Genomic DNA, 17,225 nt, shown 5'->3' on the forward strand with positions numbered 1-17,225 from the left:
CTCCCTCTCCAAACATAGAGGGTTTCCATGTTAAAAAAACATGTGTCAATGTTCTCTTGCATTTTTAATTTCTGTAATTTTACTTTCTAATTATCAAACACCAAGCTCAGTTGGATGTAAATGACATGGTAGAAATCCAGTGCGTTGCTAAATCAAAACTATCACGCACACACATATATTGGAAATGTAACTCAAACAAAATGCACTACTTTAAGGCATGTCAAGCACATTAGACCAGAAATGGTTCGAATTATTTTACTCCAGATTACTAACACGGTAACACCCAATCGGATCTGGCAAAGAATGAATTAGAAGAGTTTAGGGAAGGGTCTGACCAATTAGGGACAATATAACCAATTTTCATTGTTTTCGGTTTATATCTTTGCCATGTCATAGAATCTGACAAATTAGGACTAGTGTAGCATATACTTCTCAAAAAAAAAAAAAAAAAAGGACAAGTGTAGCATATTTAAATTATTTTCTTTTTTTTGGGGGGGGGGGGGGGGGGGGGGGAAAAAATGTTCAGAATTGAATCAAAATATATTCCCTTAAAAATACGAGTTTTTAAATTTTGATGCTTTTAAATGCAGATTCCCCGCATGCATATTTCTACCAAAAAAAAAGTTTTAATTTTTAAATTTGACATTTTTCATATACATTTGTCCACCAAAATTGATTCTAAACTAAGTCTAGACAAACTAGATATTAGATAAAGCAAATTCAATTTTGAACCAATTTTGGTCTTCATTCATGTTATATCAAAATTGATTCAATTCTGTAATTTGCCATTCTCTCCCATAAAGGAATGGAACTACAGAACCCTATAGAGTCCAAGAATGGGGCTTGGATTGGAGCACCCAATAAACATGTGCTAAATTTCAAATAAAGTTAAATAGGAGAACAAAAAAAAAAACCCAGATACTCTTGCAGTTTGCTAAAATTGCAAAGATAACTAACTTTATACTACTCAAAGATCATTCAACTAATATAAAACCTCTCTTTATATACTGCAAGCATGAGAATGGTAAGTTTAGAAGATTTTCCACTTCCAGGGATTTGGATGAGATAGTGTTCATAACCAAATCCCTGTTAGAATAACCACCACTTGTTCGAAGACCTCTGCACACAACCAGAGATGTATTACACACCCAAGGAACTGAAACAGTAAAACCCAAACCAGAACCTTCTTTCCCACAACTTCCACTTCCAACCAGCACATCCTTGTACGCTCTGCCTATTCCAGAAACATACTTTCCCATTGGCAAAATTTGCTGAAGAAAAGATGGAGCAGACCCAACAAGATCCAAGATATCGGAATCAGAATGAAGATTCACCACCACGGTGCCATGTCCAGGGTGAAGTTGATTGCTAAGAGATTTTAGAAATTGGGAACTTGGGTCCCAAAGCTTGCGAGGGAAGATGTCTTCACCATCGTACGCATCAATGAAGACCATATCATATAGATTTGTGTTGTCAAGGACAAATTTCTCAGCATCTGATTCATAGAGGTAGAGCCTCTCATGGATGCCTTTCCACAGTACTTCATCAATAGTACTAGGTTTGGAGAAGGCACGTTCACCTGATGGGGTCATAACTGAGAAAGCAGGAAAACCCATAGCATTGATTGAGGCTGAGATGACAAGAGGATCAATTTCAACTATGTGAATAACAGCACCTGCAGGGAGCACAAAAACTGTGAGTCAAGTGTACAGGAACAGCTGCCAATCATTCTATACAAAAATATAATGGATATCTAGTGTTGGTAAAAGTGTCAAGCACACTTAATCATAGAGGCCTCCTAGAACCTAAACGCATAGCATAAGTGCAAGCTTGATTGAAGTAAAGAGTAGATTTTCCAAACATAACCCATAATAACATCTAATAGAAATTGTTAGGGACATATTTTATGTAATTGACTAATCCTTTGACAAAATGCATTTTCCTTGTAATTGGGTAGATCTAGGATGAGTTTAAGACTTCAAGAAACATATTGTTCAAGTCAAGTGTTAAAGCGATAAAGATTTAACCAAGAAACAAGTGAAGAAGAGCTGTTTATTAAAGCTCGATAGAAGTCTCGACAGAATCCTTTTTATTGAGATTTAATGTTGAAGCTCGATAGAAGTTGTTTCTGACAAGACTTACGAAATCAGATTTTCGGCTCATGCTGAAATATTTGTATAGGGTTTCTTTTCTCACAATCCTAAACATATATAAGGCTTATTTTAAAGGCCGTTGCACAAGAGAGCGCAAGCAGATTGTGCCCTAGTTTATTATTCTCTCTGTAGAAGCTACTGCGTCTTTACGCCAAGGGTTTTGTGACCAAGGAGCTTCCTAATCTTCATTGTTGATGAATTAAAGAACTTTGCAGCCAACAACCTCTTCAAGTTGCTGGAGTTAGTCACATACTAAGATCCGTGCATCATTGGTTAGTCATGTACTAGGATTTATGCATTGAATGGAAAGATTGTCGGTATAATACAAATTTAATTGGGTATTGGGGTAAGGGTTCAACTATAGGTTGGTATTTCGAGATAGGCCAAAGAGTTTGGTAAGATTCCTTATTCTTGTAACCGCTTGTAATTGATAATAGTGAATTCCTGGGAATGATGATCTTAAATTCATCCTGTGGGGTTTTACCTAGGTGGTTTTCCCCATTCGTAAACAAATCACCTGTGTCAAATTTATTTTCTGTTGCATTTAGTTTAGTTGATGATTTGTTTGTGTTACTACGCCATTGCATGAAATTTGATCTAATTAATTAACTTGGGTAATCAATTAATTTGCAAGGAGTCAATTCATTTTAACCCAACAGAAATATTCACAACATATACTAAAGAAAAGTTAATAAATTAAAAATAGTAATATATTTTTCCTATTTAACTCAAATGGATAGTGCAATTGCACAAAGCTTGTAAGTTCAAATTTTACATAAGTCATTCCAATTTCTTAAAAATTTTATATAGTTATTTGAAATCAATAATCAATGGACAATATGATAATAATCTATTCACATTAAGTTTAAACATAACATTTTATATAATTCTCTTGTTTTTTTTTTGATAAATAACGTAAGAATATTATTAATAATAAAAAAGAAAATGCCAAGGCGAGTACATTGGGGATGTACTAAGGGAACAAAAATCAAGAAACAAAAGAACAACGGTCAAGAAAAATAGAAAATGAAGAACAAGAAAAATGAGAAAAAACCACACTCCATTCAAAGAGTGTGTGTAAGAAAAAAGACTTAATCTCCAGCAAAGATCGTTCACAAATCTCCTCAAAACTTCTAGCATTCCTTTCTCGCCAAATGCACCAAATCAAGCAAAGGAGGTACTAATCTCCAAACATCAATGTGACGATGTCGCGCAAACTTTCCTTGCCAAGCCTCAAACACCTCAATAAAGTACGAGGCATAACCCAATCGAATGCCAAACAAACAAAACCAAAGACCACAACTCCCAAGCTATGGTGCAATGAAGTAGAAGATGATCCACCGACTCCCCACACCTCTTACACATAGAGCACCAAGAACTATCACTCGTCTTTTACGAAGGTTGTCCGTTGTTAAGATCTTACCTAAGGAAGCGTACCAAGAAAAGAAGGCTACCCTTGGAGGCGCCTTCGATTGCCATATCATTTTCCAAGGAAAGGAAACAAGATTATGAGGGTAGAAGGAACTGTAATAACTTCTAACCTCAAATCTTGTATTCCTTGCAGACTTCCAACAAACCTTATCTGGACCAAACCCTCTCACTGACGAGGAATAGACTAGCCCCATAAACCGGTCAAAGGCTTCCTCTTCCCAATCTTGTGGTGGACGACGAAATTGCACATTCCAGTGAAACCTCCCACAGCACCAACCCATAACTTCAGCCCACCGAGGAGTCCTTGGACCTACTAAGACAATATAGCTCCGGAAAGGCCTCTTGGAGAGTACAATCCCCACACCACACATGCTTCCAAAATTTTACTCTAGTACCATCCCCCACATCATAAACAAGAAGTTTAGAGAAGTTCAACCAACCACTTCTAATATATCTCCACAAGCTGACCCCATAAGGGCTTGTCACCTTCTTCGTACACCAATCACCCCACATGTTCCCATATTTTGCCTATATAACCCTCCTCCATAAAGCATCGGGCCTCGGTACCATACCTCCACAACCATTTACCTAATAAGCGTAATTAAAATTACTCAACCGTCTTATACCCAACCCCCCATCCCGCAAAGGCCTACAAACCTTGGCCCAATGAACTAAATGAAATTTAGATTCACCACCAATCCCATCCCACAAAAATCTCTCTGTAGCTTCTCCATCCGCTTAGCCACCTTACCCGGTAAAGGAAGAAGGGAAAGGAAGTATGTAGGTAAGGACGAGAGTGAGCTTTTAATGAGTGTCACCTTACCTCCTTTAGATAAATACATACTTTTCCAACCTGCTAATCTCCTCTCCATTCTCTCAAGAATAGGGTTCCAAACAGATAAGTCCTTGAATTTTGCACCTAGAGGAAGGCCCAAATATTTCAAGGGCAGAGAAGACTGTCCACACCCCAACAAACCCACCAAATCCTCCAAATTGGGTACCCCTCCAACAAAAATACCAACCTCGCATTTCCCTAAGTTAATACGAAGCCCTGACACCTCCTCAAATCTAGCAAGAATGGCCCTCAAATTAGCAATCTGAGAAGGTTCAGCATCACAAAAAATCAACGTGTCATCTGCAAATAAAAGGTGGGATACCATTACTGAAGAACCAGTCATACTGCCCACAAAAAAGCCTGAGAATTGCCCAGTGGATACAGCCACATCCAACATACGACTCAACGCCTCCATCACAATATCAAACAACAATGGAGATAAGGGATCCCCTTGCCGAAGCCCCCTAGAACTTCCAAAGAAATCAGAAGGGCTACCATTGATCAGAATGGAAAACTTCACAGTTGAAATGCAATACCTTATCCATTTTCTCCATTTTTCTGAGAAACCACAACGCCGCAGCATATACATTAAAAAATCCCAACTCACATGGTCATACGCCTTCTCCACATCCAACTTACATAGCACCCCCGGAACTCCTGACTTCAATCTACTATCAATACATTCAGAAGCATATATAATTCTCTTGTACTTTATAAAAATAATAACTAAGACATCTAATCAAGATGGAGTATATATTTCAGTCAAAATATATTCAAAATGCAAACACCAAAAAGCACAAGAATTATAAATTATCCATGTTTGTATCCTTTGATAGGTAAACAAAAAAGGTATATGTCGTAGGTAGCATTTATATAATAATTCAAAGGTCCATGTCTTTTCCTTCAAAATCGAGCCATAAAATTTAATGACTCATATTTTTTAGCTAAAAAATAAAAAAGCAAACATAGGCATGCTTTGTGCTTTTCCTTCAAGATTGGGCCGTAAAATTTCATGACTCATATTTTTTTAGCTAAAAAATAAAAAATAACGCATAGGCAAGCTTTGTGCTTTTTCAAAAAGCACTAGAAAAGCATGCTTGAGGGATGATTCATTTAACAAGCTTCACTTCATGCTTTTACAAAAAGCACTAGAAAAGCATGCTTGAGGCACAATTCATTTAACAAGCTTCACTTCAACCAAGTGTGCTCTTAACCACACTGTGTATGACAAAGACAATTCTCACATACTTTTCAAATCAACACAATTACACAAGTATGCAAATGCAAATTTATTTCCAACACAGCATCAGAGGTTTTTCTCTGAGCACCATTTGGATGTCAAGAGGACATTAGGAAAGAAAATCTATAGGCAATATTATGAAGCAAGGTCATAACATATGTATAAAAACTACGTATAAAATTAAACAGCAAGTTCCATTTTCCTACCATTGTGAGGATATGTAGCAAACAGTTAAAATCCCACTTTTAAAGTAATTAATCAATAACTTTGTCTATGTTCGTGCTTAGTGCCATATATTTTGTTCACAACCAGTCTCAAGTCCAGAAAAAGGAAGGTTACGGTAAGTTAATAGTCAACGTAAAATTGAGTCACTATATCACGAATATAAGGAAATTTGTTTAAAGATAGGGATAGCTTCTATTGATGAAAAGATGAGGGATTGATCATGTTTAGAGGAAAGTGATTAATGCACCAGTAAAAAAGAGTAAATTGATTCAAGTAGAGGGAATGACCCAGAAAAAATAAAAAGTAGAGGACAAAAAAATGACATATCAATCAAGTAACGAAAAGTATAACTTCGGATAGAGTAGAATGACGAAAAAGAATACATGTGGCTGACACTAACTAGTCTATTTAGGATACATAGCTGACCCAAAAATTTGGGAACTAAGGCTTGGTTGTTGTTGAAAAATAATTAACTTAATCATAAAGACTGCAAGTTTATTTAGTGACAGGCTCCTGGCATCTGTAGTAATGATCAGAATGGAAATAAAAGAAGAGAAGAGAGGTACATCATTGGACATAAGTGTAGCTTTCAGAAATTGTGAACCTTTTTGAAAGCTAAAAATTCGCATATAATAATGTCGTATGTGCAGCATATTAACAGATCTCAGATTCATTTCAAGAGTACTGAATTTGAGAATAAACTGGTCCTCGTGAATTGCAAAATATGAAACAGACAGCACCTATTAATGCAAACCATACAAATCCATCTTCTAGTTTTTCAAAGAACTAATATTAAAGCCCATTTGGTTGCTTCCTAAGTATTAAAAATTAAAAAGGAAAAGGAACTAAAAATTTTACTTTACAAGAATCTTTTAGCTCAATTGCAGGTTTCCTTATTCTAGACGAAGGAGTTCTTACTGCATAATCTTAGTGCTTTAAACATCCTATATCCAGATGTATGGAATATAGCTTCTGACAATCCAGCTTCAGACAGGGAGAGAGAAAGAACTGGCTCAAGTTCTTTTTAGACTTTTCAATGTTTTATGGATGTTTGAATTCACTGCTTACAGTTCAAAGCAACCGAGCCAGAAAACAAAACATATTTTTGGCTAAAAGGTCAAGTTGTGAAACATTATCTAACATAAAATGTACTTTTAGATTTCCTAATAAACTCCCAAGTGGGAAGAAAGAAATACTAATAATTCAAAGAAATAGAGCTTCAGAATAGACACTTTTTCTGGAGCTGAAGTTCTACACAGAGCTTTTTGGTTGATAAGTAACAGCAGCCCTGCGAGTTGGTTGGTTTTGTTTGTGTAAGTGCAGTGGGGAAACGGTGAGTCATTTATTGCTTCACAGGGATTTTACTTATGTCTTGTGGTGTGAAGTCTTCTCTTTGTTGGAGTTCATTGGGTAATGCCACTGACAGTTTCATCCTCATTATTTGGGTGGAAGAATTGGTTGGCAAGCACTCCTCAGTAGTTTGGAATTTAGTGCCATCTTGTTTGATGTGGTTAGTATGGAAGGAGAGCCATTCTCGCAAGTTTCAGAATGTCAAAAGATCCCTCAAAAATTTGAAATCGTTATTGATTCGCAACCCGTTTGAGTGGTCTCGGGTTTGGGGCTTTACTTATTGTACCTCTGTTTTAGAATTTCATGATTCTCTTAGCTGTGCAGTTTTTTTTTTTTTTTTTGACACTTTGTGTTCATCATCGTGAACATAAAGTGCCTGTTCTTTCTTCAATAAAGCAATTATACTTACTTATCAGAAAAAAAGTTATAGCAGCCCTAAGCAACCTCCAACAGCTCCTTTTAATTTTGTACCTGTTGTATAGAGCATATGCCCTCAAAGTCATAGCAAATGCTACTTTCAAACAGACACACAATTCGACTCATTCATCCAGATCATGAATGTTTGGAATCCATATTATGCAAGGAGATATTGCTTTTGCTAATTCGCATTGAAGGGTGATTTGAAATCACAGTGGAATCAATGCACTCAAATTAAAATATTTGATGATTTTCTTTTCTTTCTTTTGTTTTTGTTTGTTAGTTTGTTAGTTTGTTTGTTTTTTTATTTTTTATTTTTTACTTCAGAAAAAGCAATATCAGTTCATTAAAATTTCAAACTACGTCTGACACCAATAGAAGAAAAGCGCATAAATAATGGGTAAGTGATATTCTCTCACCTTTGATTCTACTAGCCAAAAATAATGGTAAGCTTCCTCCACCATGACCAATACATAAGATATTCATTGATTTCTTCCCATGCACTGCATTAATGATATCATAACCGCAAGATGCTAAAGTTGACAACCCAACTGATACCATACTCTTCAGATCTGCAAAATGTAAAGAGAACAAAAGGTTACTTCAATTTCTTTAAAAATTAAAAAGAAAAAATTCTGGTCAAAAAAAGGTGTAGCAATGGTTCAATTCATTCAGGAATATTTCTTTGAAAGGTAAGAGTGATCAACATAACATACAGACGCAAAAGGTACCATATCGTCAAGCTCAATTGAAGTTAAAGACAAAACCATAACCAAAGATCAACTAGCACATCTATCGTGACAAGAAACAGAGATCTATAGTCTTTGATCAACACACGCAGAACAAAAGATTTAAAAATAAATAAATTCAAAGCACAAATAAGCGCAGTATCCCACAAATAAACTTCCTAGAATTCCAATTTGCCAAATTGCACCAGTTTCAGAAATGAGTATGACTTCCCTCTCATCATATACTAATTTCTATCAGTGAGAGTTCTCCACACTCACTAGCAAATCTTTATTGCTCATGCATTTCATACAGAATAGCAGTAACAGTAGTACAGGTTGAATCAATAAATAAACACACCCACATATATCTAAGTACCAAGATTCTCAAATCAAGGATCTCTAGAAATACAGAAACTTAACCTTAATCAACAATCATTCATTGTTCAGCGAATAAAGCAAGAGAAAAATAATCAAAATAGATCCTCAACCATAGCCAAACATGGGGTTTTCCGACATCTACTTTTTAACATGTACAAACTATTACAGACCCACAATGTGGCTGCTAGGTTTCTTTTCTTTCCTTTCTTTCTCTTTTTCTGAGAATATAAAAGTGACATTTATGAAAGGAAAAGCTTATTTAGGTGCCATTAATATTTGAGGTTCAAATTCAATAAGGTGCATAAATGCTACAAGTAATTAACAAGTGTTGAAGAAAATACAATCTGCCTGCTAAAAAAAGAAAAAAGAAAATAAAATTCCAAGCATAAAAGTACCTATCAGATACTCAAGTGTTAAGCATGCATATGAGATTGAAAAGAACTGAAAGTTTTTTTTATTAAAAGCACATCTATCCACTTTCTCCATTTATTGATTAACTTGAAACAGATTTGATCTCTTTCTTCTTTTAGATTTTAAAAATTTTATAAAAAAAAAAAATCTAAACAGATGAGAAGATATAAAAGACAAGGAAATGAAGAAGAAACAAAGAATTTAGGAGGACAGAATCCACTAAAACATGAAGGGGAGGACAAAAGCCACAAAGAACAGTGGGCAACTATCACAGACAGAGTTCCTTTATTGTCTGGGGTTACACCAACTAATGATATTGCAAATTCAGAATTTCAAAAGAATCCTCCAAAGGTCTACAGATGGTGACACAACCTCTAACACACTCCACAACTACATTTTTAATCTTTTGATCTAGCAATTGCTTTAGAGTACTCTCCATTCTCCTACAATGATTTACTGAGCTAATTTAGTATTTTGACTAACCCCTAAAACCTATTGTGAAACCTTCCAAGTCTGCCCTAACAACTTCACCAATACCAAAAACAGTCTAGAAAAGCCAAGTCAGCCCATATCTTTCAAACCCAAAATGCCAAAATATGGACCATCCAATATACTACCACTAAACCACAACAAGACTTAAAGAGTCATTTGCCAAGAGTCTTGTAGCAAAACTAGCACCTCCTGACGTTTCCCACAAAAATGGTCAGGGCCCAAATCCCCCCACCCCCATTGTTGTAACTTAGGAGGCACGAAAACAGACACCGCTAAGGGAATGACACAGCAACACAAGTAATTTCTGAAAATTCATAACATGACACGGGTACAGCACCCTAGTATCATAGCCATCTAATCTTAACCGTTCATTAACAAGTTGATCGAATTCACAAGCAAGACAAGACCACAAACAGCATAATAACAACAACAACAACAAAAAGGGTGAAGAAATATGTACATGGAACAGCAAGGCAATGTGGCTGCTGCATAAGGCAGATTGAAGCGGGTTCGGATTGGCGATAAAGCGACATTACTTTGACAGTGCTCTGGCGAGTATCATCATTAAAGCGAAGAGCGCGCCATTGGTAACCAAGTATCCGAAAACGCTCCTCATTTCCACTTCCTGATCCTGGACATACCTCTGCATACCGTTCCTGCAACCATCTCTCCATTTTAGGCCACTGCACCTCACTCTGCCAAAAAAAAAAATTAATAATTAATTTAATTGTTGAGAGAAAGAGAAAGAGAAAGAGAGAGAGAGAGAGAGAATGCGCAAGGCTAACAGGTTTAGAGGAAGGGAAAGCGAGGACGGAAACGACGCCGTTTCCTTTGTCGGAAGAAGAACGGAGAACGGTGTGACCGTGGGAGTCCGATCCCCACCACTCGGAGGAGAAAGACCAGTCCCCTTCGTCCTCTATACGCTGCCGTATTGCTGTCGAGAATCTTCGCCGGAAGTTCCATGCCCACCTTGACCTTCGCCACATCATCACCCCTAATTCCCTTTCAATATTTGGACTAAGCTAATTGGCCAACGGTCCCTATAGACCCTAAACCCCCTTCTTTTTAAAAAAAAAAAAAAAAAAACTCTCAGGGTTTTAGTTGACAAATGATCTTTGATTTATGATTTTTACTTTGTTTTGTTTACTTTAATTATTAAGCTAATTTTTTTAAAAAAAATGGATGGGAAGTTAAATTTAAATGAGTTCATTTTGTATTTTTATTTTATTTATAAAAAAAAGACTCTCTTTTTGATGCGGAAAGAATCATGAAGGGGTTATACTTATTCTTGCACCAATTTTATCCAAAAGATATACCAATTTTATTTTAAAAGGTATTGCTTTAAATGTTGTTAATTCTATTTGAAGTTTTTTTTTTTTTTGTGTGTGGGTAAAACGTGTTCTCTTGTTCTTCTTTATTTGTTTGGAAATCATGTAGAAGTAATAAAGAAAATCAATATGTTGCATTGATTCGGTACCTTGTTCTTCTGTCAATTTCGTACCAAATGCAACATATAAAATAAAATTTTAATAAAGGGCTTATGCTTGATGCTACAATAATTATGAGTAGTAATAATAATAATATATAAGGAGATCTTTTTTGATAGTTTGAAGATGATAATAAAAGGGTATTCTACACACTAGTAATAGTTGAAATAATAATTGCTGATAATCATATAACAATTTTCTTTATTGAAAACATACTTATGAAATCAAGAAGCACAACTTTACAAACAATCCCGACAAATTATAAAACACACCCAATTCAATTAGCCAACCATGTAGCGACATGTGAATCTGAAAATTTATTCATTCAGCTAGCATTTAATTATTGTCCCTATTATTTTTTTTAGTTTTTATTTTATTTTTTTTATGAAAATGGGGTCTTATTTATAAGATAAAAAAGTTTCCGCATCAACAACATTTAGCCGTGAGGTACAAAGTCGATTTGTACTGCAGCCTGCCAAATCCCTCACATCTTAGTAAGAAAGCACATAATAATAAATTAAAAAAAAAAACAAAAAAAAAAGTCTTGTATAATACCTGATAATTCTAATAATGTTGTTTGTATTTTTTAAAAATATATTTGGATGAAAAAATGTGTAAAATTAAGTATAATATTATTTAAAAACTAAAAACATATATTTAAACATATACACCAGATGTTTGAATTTACATATCTTAATTGAAAAAGTTAATGTGAATTCGGCCAGAAATAATTGTAAAAAAAAAAAAAAAGGGATAGTTTTCCAAACAGAACTACAGAAGCGTTGACATTTCCGTTTGGGAGGCGTAGCCAAAAATTTAAAATTTAAAAAGAGAGCACGTGGAAATGGAATGCGTCATTTTGATTTTGGAGTGTAGAGTTTGTTTGACCCAACACCATCAGAGTAGTAATTCGATTCGTTGCGCATTCGGCATTCCTATACTATTTCATTTCATTTCCTTTCCTTTCCTTTCCGCCATCATCAATCACAACCAAAAAGCAAAGTTAGTTCCAAATTCACACTCTTTCTCTATCGAATATCCGCACCAGTCAACAACTCTTGCTTCCCGTGTTTTTGGCTTTCTGTCCCTCCATACCATACTATGCTTTTTTTCTTGGTTGCTTGATAATAATAATAAGCTCAAGCCTCACGACTCTCAGCACCAAACCGCAAAAAATGGAAGAAACAGGTTTGGTTTTTTTCATCTTGGTCTTCTTCTTTTTCTTTGGTTTTTGTTTTGTTTTGTTTTGTTTGTTGTGCAAGTTTTCTTGAATACTGAAATGGGTTTTGTTGTTTTATTTGGAATCTTCAAGTGTATGTGTATCCAAAGGTGAAAGTCAGGGAACAAGAAGATCAAGAGGATTTCAAGGGACCTCCATTGAATGATGATTCTTCTTTTCCAGGTATTTCTTTCTCTTCTCTTTCCTACTTCTTCTTTTTTAACTTCCTTTATATTATTAACTTAATTTAATCCTTTTTTTTTTTTTTTTTATTGAGTTATAATCGCCTTGTGAAACTGCCCTGAGATTTTTGGTTGTTTTAAGATTTAGATCATCCATGTGGGAATTGGTTATTTGGGTGAAATTTGAATAATCTTGTTAATCTTTTTTCTGCCAAGGTAGTTGGGCCGTGTTACTGTAGTTATTATTGTTATGGATTTTCATTCTTGTTCAACTAATCTCTTCAATAAATATGAAAGATGAAGACAGTCTCAGCTTCAGTAGGACCTTTTGACTTTTTTTTTTTTTTATTTATTTTAAAATCCAAGTACCCTTTGACTTCGTCAAAAGAAAACCCGATAAATCGAGCAGCACAAAGTTCCATCTGAATATTATCTTGTCTTGGGTTACTGTGCCTACTCTATATTGCATTTGTACGAAATTGACTGAAAAATAAATAAATAAGAAACATCGGAGAAACATGAGTACTAACCATTTTGTTTGGAAACATCCCGGTTTTAACTGGGCCCTGGTTTGGCAGGTAATTGGAAGATTTTTTCTTTTCTTTTCTTTTCTTTTCTTTTTTAGATGATTGGATTGGGGGAGGTGGATTCAAACTCTGTATGTCTCTGTTTGAAACACTGGGAGGTGCCAACTAGGCAGGAAGATTAAAAATTAAAAATTAAAGCTTGTGAGAATGCAATGCAAAAGTACCAGAGAATGAATTACCGAAGTCATAGGTGAGTGTATTAAAAAACTTGAAGTGCGGTAAGGACACAGCACAGGTGTTTTTCTGCTGGTGCATTAACACCCTGCCAAGAAAAAACTTAGTACAACCTAGGCCAACCTATGGAGGAGGCTGGCCAAGGAGGCCCTAAAGGTTAAAGTCAACAAAACAGGTAGAGCCAATAGTGACAGGGTAATGTTAGTGGAGTTATGGGATATTTATAGGATAGAGAGGACTTGAATTTGGTGGGAATTATCCCCCAAGATCAGGCTTTTTGGCCTGTCTGTTGATTGGTCTCTTCGCCTTCGGACCTTCGGTCGACTAAAAGGACGGGTACAGGACAACCATGAACCACCCCAAAACTGTAGGCGCATGTAACAAGTTCAATCGAATTAAATGTGATTGGCAATTGGTAGGGCACGATAAAATACTGATGTGAGACCCTCATTTTGAGGTGGACATAGTATCATACTGACCGGCCAAGGGGAAGATTCCTACAGGAGTACAGTAATGCAGTTACATCCTCCTGAGATGGGTTGATCGTTGCAGGCCCTAGGACTCAGTGACCGAAGAAGGGTCAGTTGCCAAATGTGCATTATGAGGATCTTTTTGGCCCAACCCCTTTCTAAAGTAATTATGGTATATAAAGAAAGCTTTAGTTACCATATTAGTCCTAACCTTTGCACCATATTTCAAAATGGTTCCTAACCTATCAAATGTGTCATTTTAGTTCCTAACCTTTTTTTTCTTGTATCAAAATAGTCATTGTTGAAAAGTAGTGGATGAAAAAGTCTGATCTGACAAGCGGAGATGTACTGGATTTACATTAGTAAAATTACTTGATCACAATTCGCAACCTTATTGCAATCAACAAGGCACACTTCCATCCACTACTTAACAGCAATGACTATTTTGACACTAAGAATGAAATGATATTTGAAAGGTTAGAGACCATTTTGAAACATGGTGCAAAGGTTACAAACCAAAATGGCAATTAAATCAAATAAAATTTACAGAGGTAGTTAACATTAGGGAAATTTACTGTCACTAGTTTGTGTAGTTTCTTGCATCAAACTTTGATCAGAGTGACTTACAGGTCCCATAAATATATTTTCCCTTAGCAGCATCTCACAACCAGACTAGCTCAGAATGTTTTATCACTTGCAATCCAAGAAATATTTTCTAAAATGCTAAAGGCAAGTGCAAAGTCCTACTGTGGTTTACCTCCTGAGACAAAGCTTTGATACATCTTTCCTGATGATATTTTATCCTCTTTGGAAGTTGAAACAAAACTAGCCTTGGTTCAAATGTCACTGATTTCTGTCTGGACACTGATAATTTATGAGGTCAATTGATACATGAAACCAACAATTTTAAATTGAAACATTATCGCAAGAATATTGTTTAAATTTAAGACCTCTAACTGCTGTGATGAAGTTTGTTAAACTTATATCTTCCTTTTTTTGGTAAAACTATATCTATGCTTACTTTCAGTAGATTGAATGGTAGTTGGGTTTTAAAATATAATCCTTAACTTCTTTTTCTTATTCTTCTTCCTCTCCTCCCCATTTCAGCAAAGGAAAATGAAGAAATTTCTCCAGCATATGTTGCAAAAATTCCTAAGTCTTATGTACCAAACGTACCTATGTCAACAACTTCTGTATCTGAAAGTTTGATTATGCCCACAATTTCTGCATCTGAAGGTTTGGTTTTGCCCCACAGATTTCTGGAAAAAAAATTCTGCATGTATTTTTGTATGGAGATATCTTACAGTTATGACATCCTCCTCTATTGATCAACAGGAGCAGGGGAAATTGACAAAAAGATTGATGAGGATGATAAAATAAATATTAGAGCCTGCTCAATCCTGCGTCCACGCGCTGTCTTATCTAGTCCAGGTAATTTCACATAACTACTTCATTATAATTTTAGGTTTTCCTTTTCTAATTTATCTATCTCATTCAGTTCTTACAATCAGGTTCTATTAGTTGTTAATGGCCTTATATAGACAATATGGGAATAATTACTCCCAAATGAAATTCTAGAGAATTTTAAGAAATAAAATATAATACAGTCATACAGAGGGAAATTATTATTATTATTATCATCATCATCATAATATCTGGCAGTTTGTGTAATCACAATTTTTCTATTGATACTTTCTGCGTTGACTATCTTAGGGGAATTTCAAAAAAAAATATCTAAACAACTAGGTGTTTGCAGCACAAGATTGTTATTGTCTTCATCACAACTTCTAAAATAGTAATATCATCCAAAAACAAATCAAGGAAATATTCTTGTGTGTGTGCAGCACATAACAACCATCCATGTTTCACGTTGCTATTGCATAACTTATAAAGTCAACCATAAACTACAATAGATATAGCATAGCGACATCTCACAATGGTAAAGGTTTGCTTTTAACTGCAATGATAGAGACCTATGAAGAATACTTCACTGGAACAAGTCAATCCCTATGCAGTGATGAACTACGATTGTGGGAAGAATCTTTGGCTAGAGAGAGAGAGAAGAAGAAGAAGAAGAAGAAAAGAAGCTAAGATGATTCACTTTTTATAGATGGAAGCTAAGAGTCCAATCATTTTTCTTTTGGTGGGGATAAAATTTTAGGTCACAAAGCTTTGCTTTTCCTGGCAAATTATAATGCTATCCATGTGTAATATTTAAACAAGTCACATGACTCTTTAAAAAAGTCATGTGACTAAAATTACAAATGGATGGTCTCTTCGATTGTCATGTAATAGGTTGGAGCAAAATAGCTCCGAATATGTTCGGAGCCAAACTTTTTCCAAAGTTTTAACATTATGCTTTAGGAAGAGAAAGAATTAACTTAAAGAAACTTATTACCCAATCCAAGTGTCATCAACATCCACACACAATTTGAGACAAATTTAACTTCACCTATGATCTATTTGCAACCTTTTTAACTCTTGGCATTTGGTAACTTTCTATTCAGATAATGACGTGATGATTGGGAATAAAAATAGGGTCAAAGCAAAACGACCTTCAGGTTTGAAGAATCACAACTTGGTTCAAAGCAGACATACACAGGGTAAGATTATCTCAAGCGACATCACTGAATGTACTGTTCACACAAGGAAATCCAAGGATGCCGATGATAGTAAGAGCGATCTTAGAGGAAAGAAAGGGTCCACAATAGCAGTTCCAAGTCAAAAAAGATATCTCAGGACTAACAAACCAAGCTCTGTGAAAACTTAAAAGTGTTAGATTATATGCCTCTTGTTGCTCGTACTTCAGTAGATTGTACTAAAATGCAGGGGTCTCTTCCCTTTATCTTAAAAAATCTCATGTTTTATTGTAATCATCCTTTACATAATACAATTCACACGAGGCAAAGTTTCACACCATGTATAAATCACTTTATTTTCTTTTCCCTTTTCCCCCTCTCTTTCATTCCAGTGTTTCTGACATATTTAACTGTCTTTGCTTTGCTTTGTTTTAGGTGCCAAGAAGTGAGCAGTTTATATTGTACTAACTAAATTATCTCAAAAAAAAAAAAAAAGACTGGAGTTTTTGCACTGCACACTCCAAACTAAAAAAACAAAAAAATTCTACAGTCAACACTAATTTTCAGTTAATGTATTATATATACAGTACTGTATGGGGTCCGAGAACCGAGGAAACTTAACTATATAGCAATTTTCGTAACTCGGGTTGAGGGGCAAAACGCATCCCATGGACTTCACCCACCTGAGGAGGATGAAAGGATAAAGACAACTGGTTTCTCCTGAAATCCCAAGAAGAGAAGAAGATCTGGTAGTAAGAACAAGGATGGTGTGAGGAAGCTTCTTGAGAGGTACATTACCTGCCTCCACATTCAATGTTCTCCATCAACCTTATTAGCTGCATTAATGTAAAAATGATCCCTGAACAA

The 17,225-nt window shown here is 35.4% G+C and overlaps 2 protein-coding genes across 3 annotated transcripts; one reads left to right on the forward strand and one right to left on the reverse strand.

The window, feature by feature from the left end:
- Nucleotides 1-724: 724 nt before the first annotated feature.
- Nucleotides 725-10,730, reverse strand: LOC142625854 (uncharacterized). The gene is made up of 4 exons (XM_075799591.1): nt 10,446-10,730; nt 10,121-10,355; nt 8,071-8,223; nt 725-1,675 (listed from the first exon to the last, which is right to left on the reverse strand). The coding sequence occupies exons 1-4, from the start codon at nt 10,647-10,649 to the stop codon at nt 975-977; spliced, it is 1,293 nt and encodes a 430-aa protein (XP_075655706.1). The 5' UTR covers nt 10,650-10,730; the 3' UTR covers nt 725-974.
- Nucleotides 10,731-12,064: 1,334 nt separating this feature from the next.
- On the forward strand, nt 12,065-16,709 carry LOC142623947 (uncharacterized). Of its 2 annotated transcripts, none has more exons than XM_075797439.1 (5): nt 12,065-12,335; nt 12,460-12,549; nt 14,887-15,015; nt 15,115-15,210; nt 15,749-16,709. In XM_075797439.1, exons 1-5 carry the CDS (start codon nt 12,323-12,325, stop codon nt 15,868-15,870), a joined length of 450 nt encoding a protein of 149 aa, XP_075653554.1. In that variant the 5' UTR covers nt 12,065-12,322; the 3' UTR covers nt 15,871-16,709. The 2 variants fall into 2 exon arrangements, with proteins under 2 accessions (XP_075653554.1, XP_075653553.1); XM_075797438.1 differs by having other exon boundaries at nt 16,287-16,709.
- The last annotated feature ends 516 nt before the right edge of the window (nt 16,710-17,225 follow it).

The sequence above is a fragment of the Castanea sativa genome, chromosome 2, assembly GCF_040712315.1.
Source record: "Castanea sativa cultivar Marrone di Chiusa Pesio chromosome 2, ASM4071231v1".
Classification (NCBI taxonomy): domain Eukaryota; kingdom Viridiplantae; phylum Streptophyta; class Magnoliopsida; order Fagales; family Fagaceae; genus Castanea; species Castanea sativa.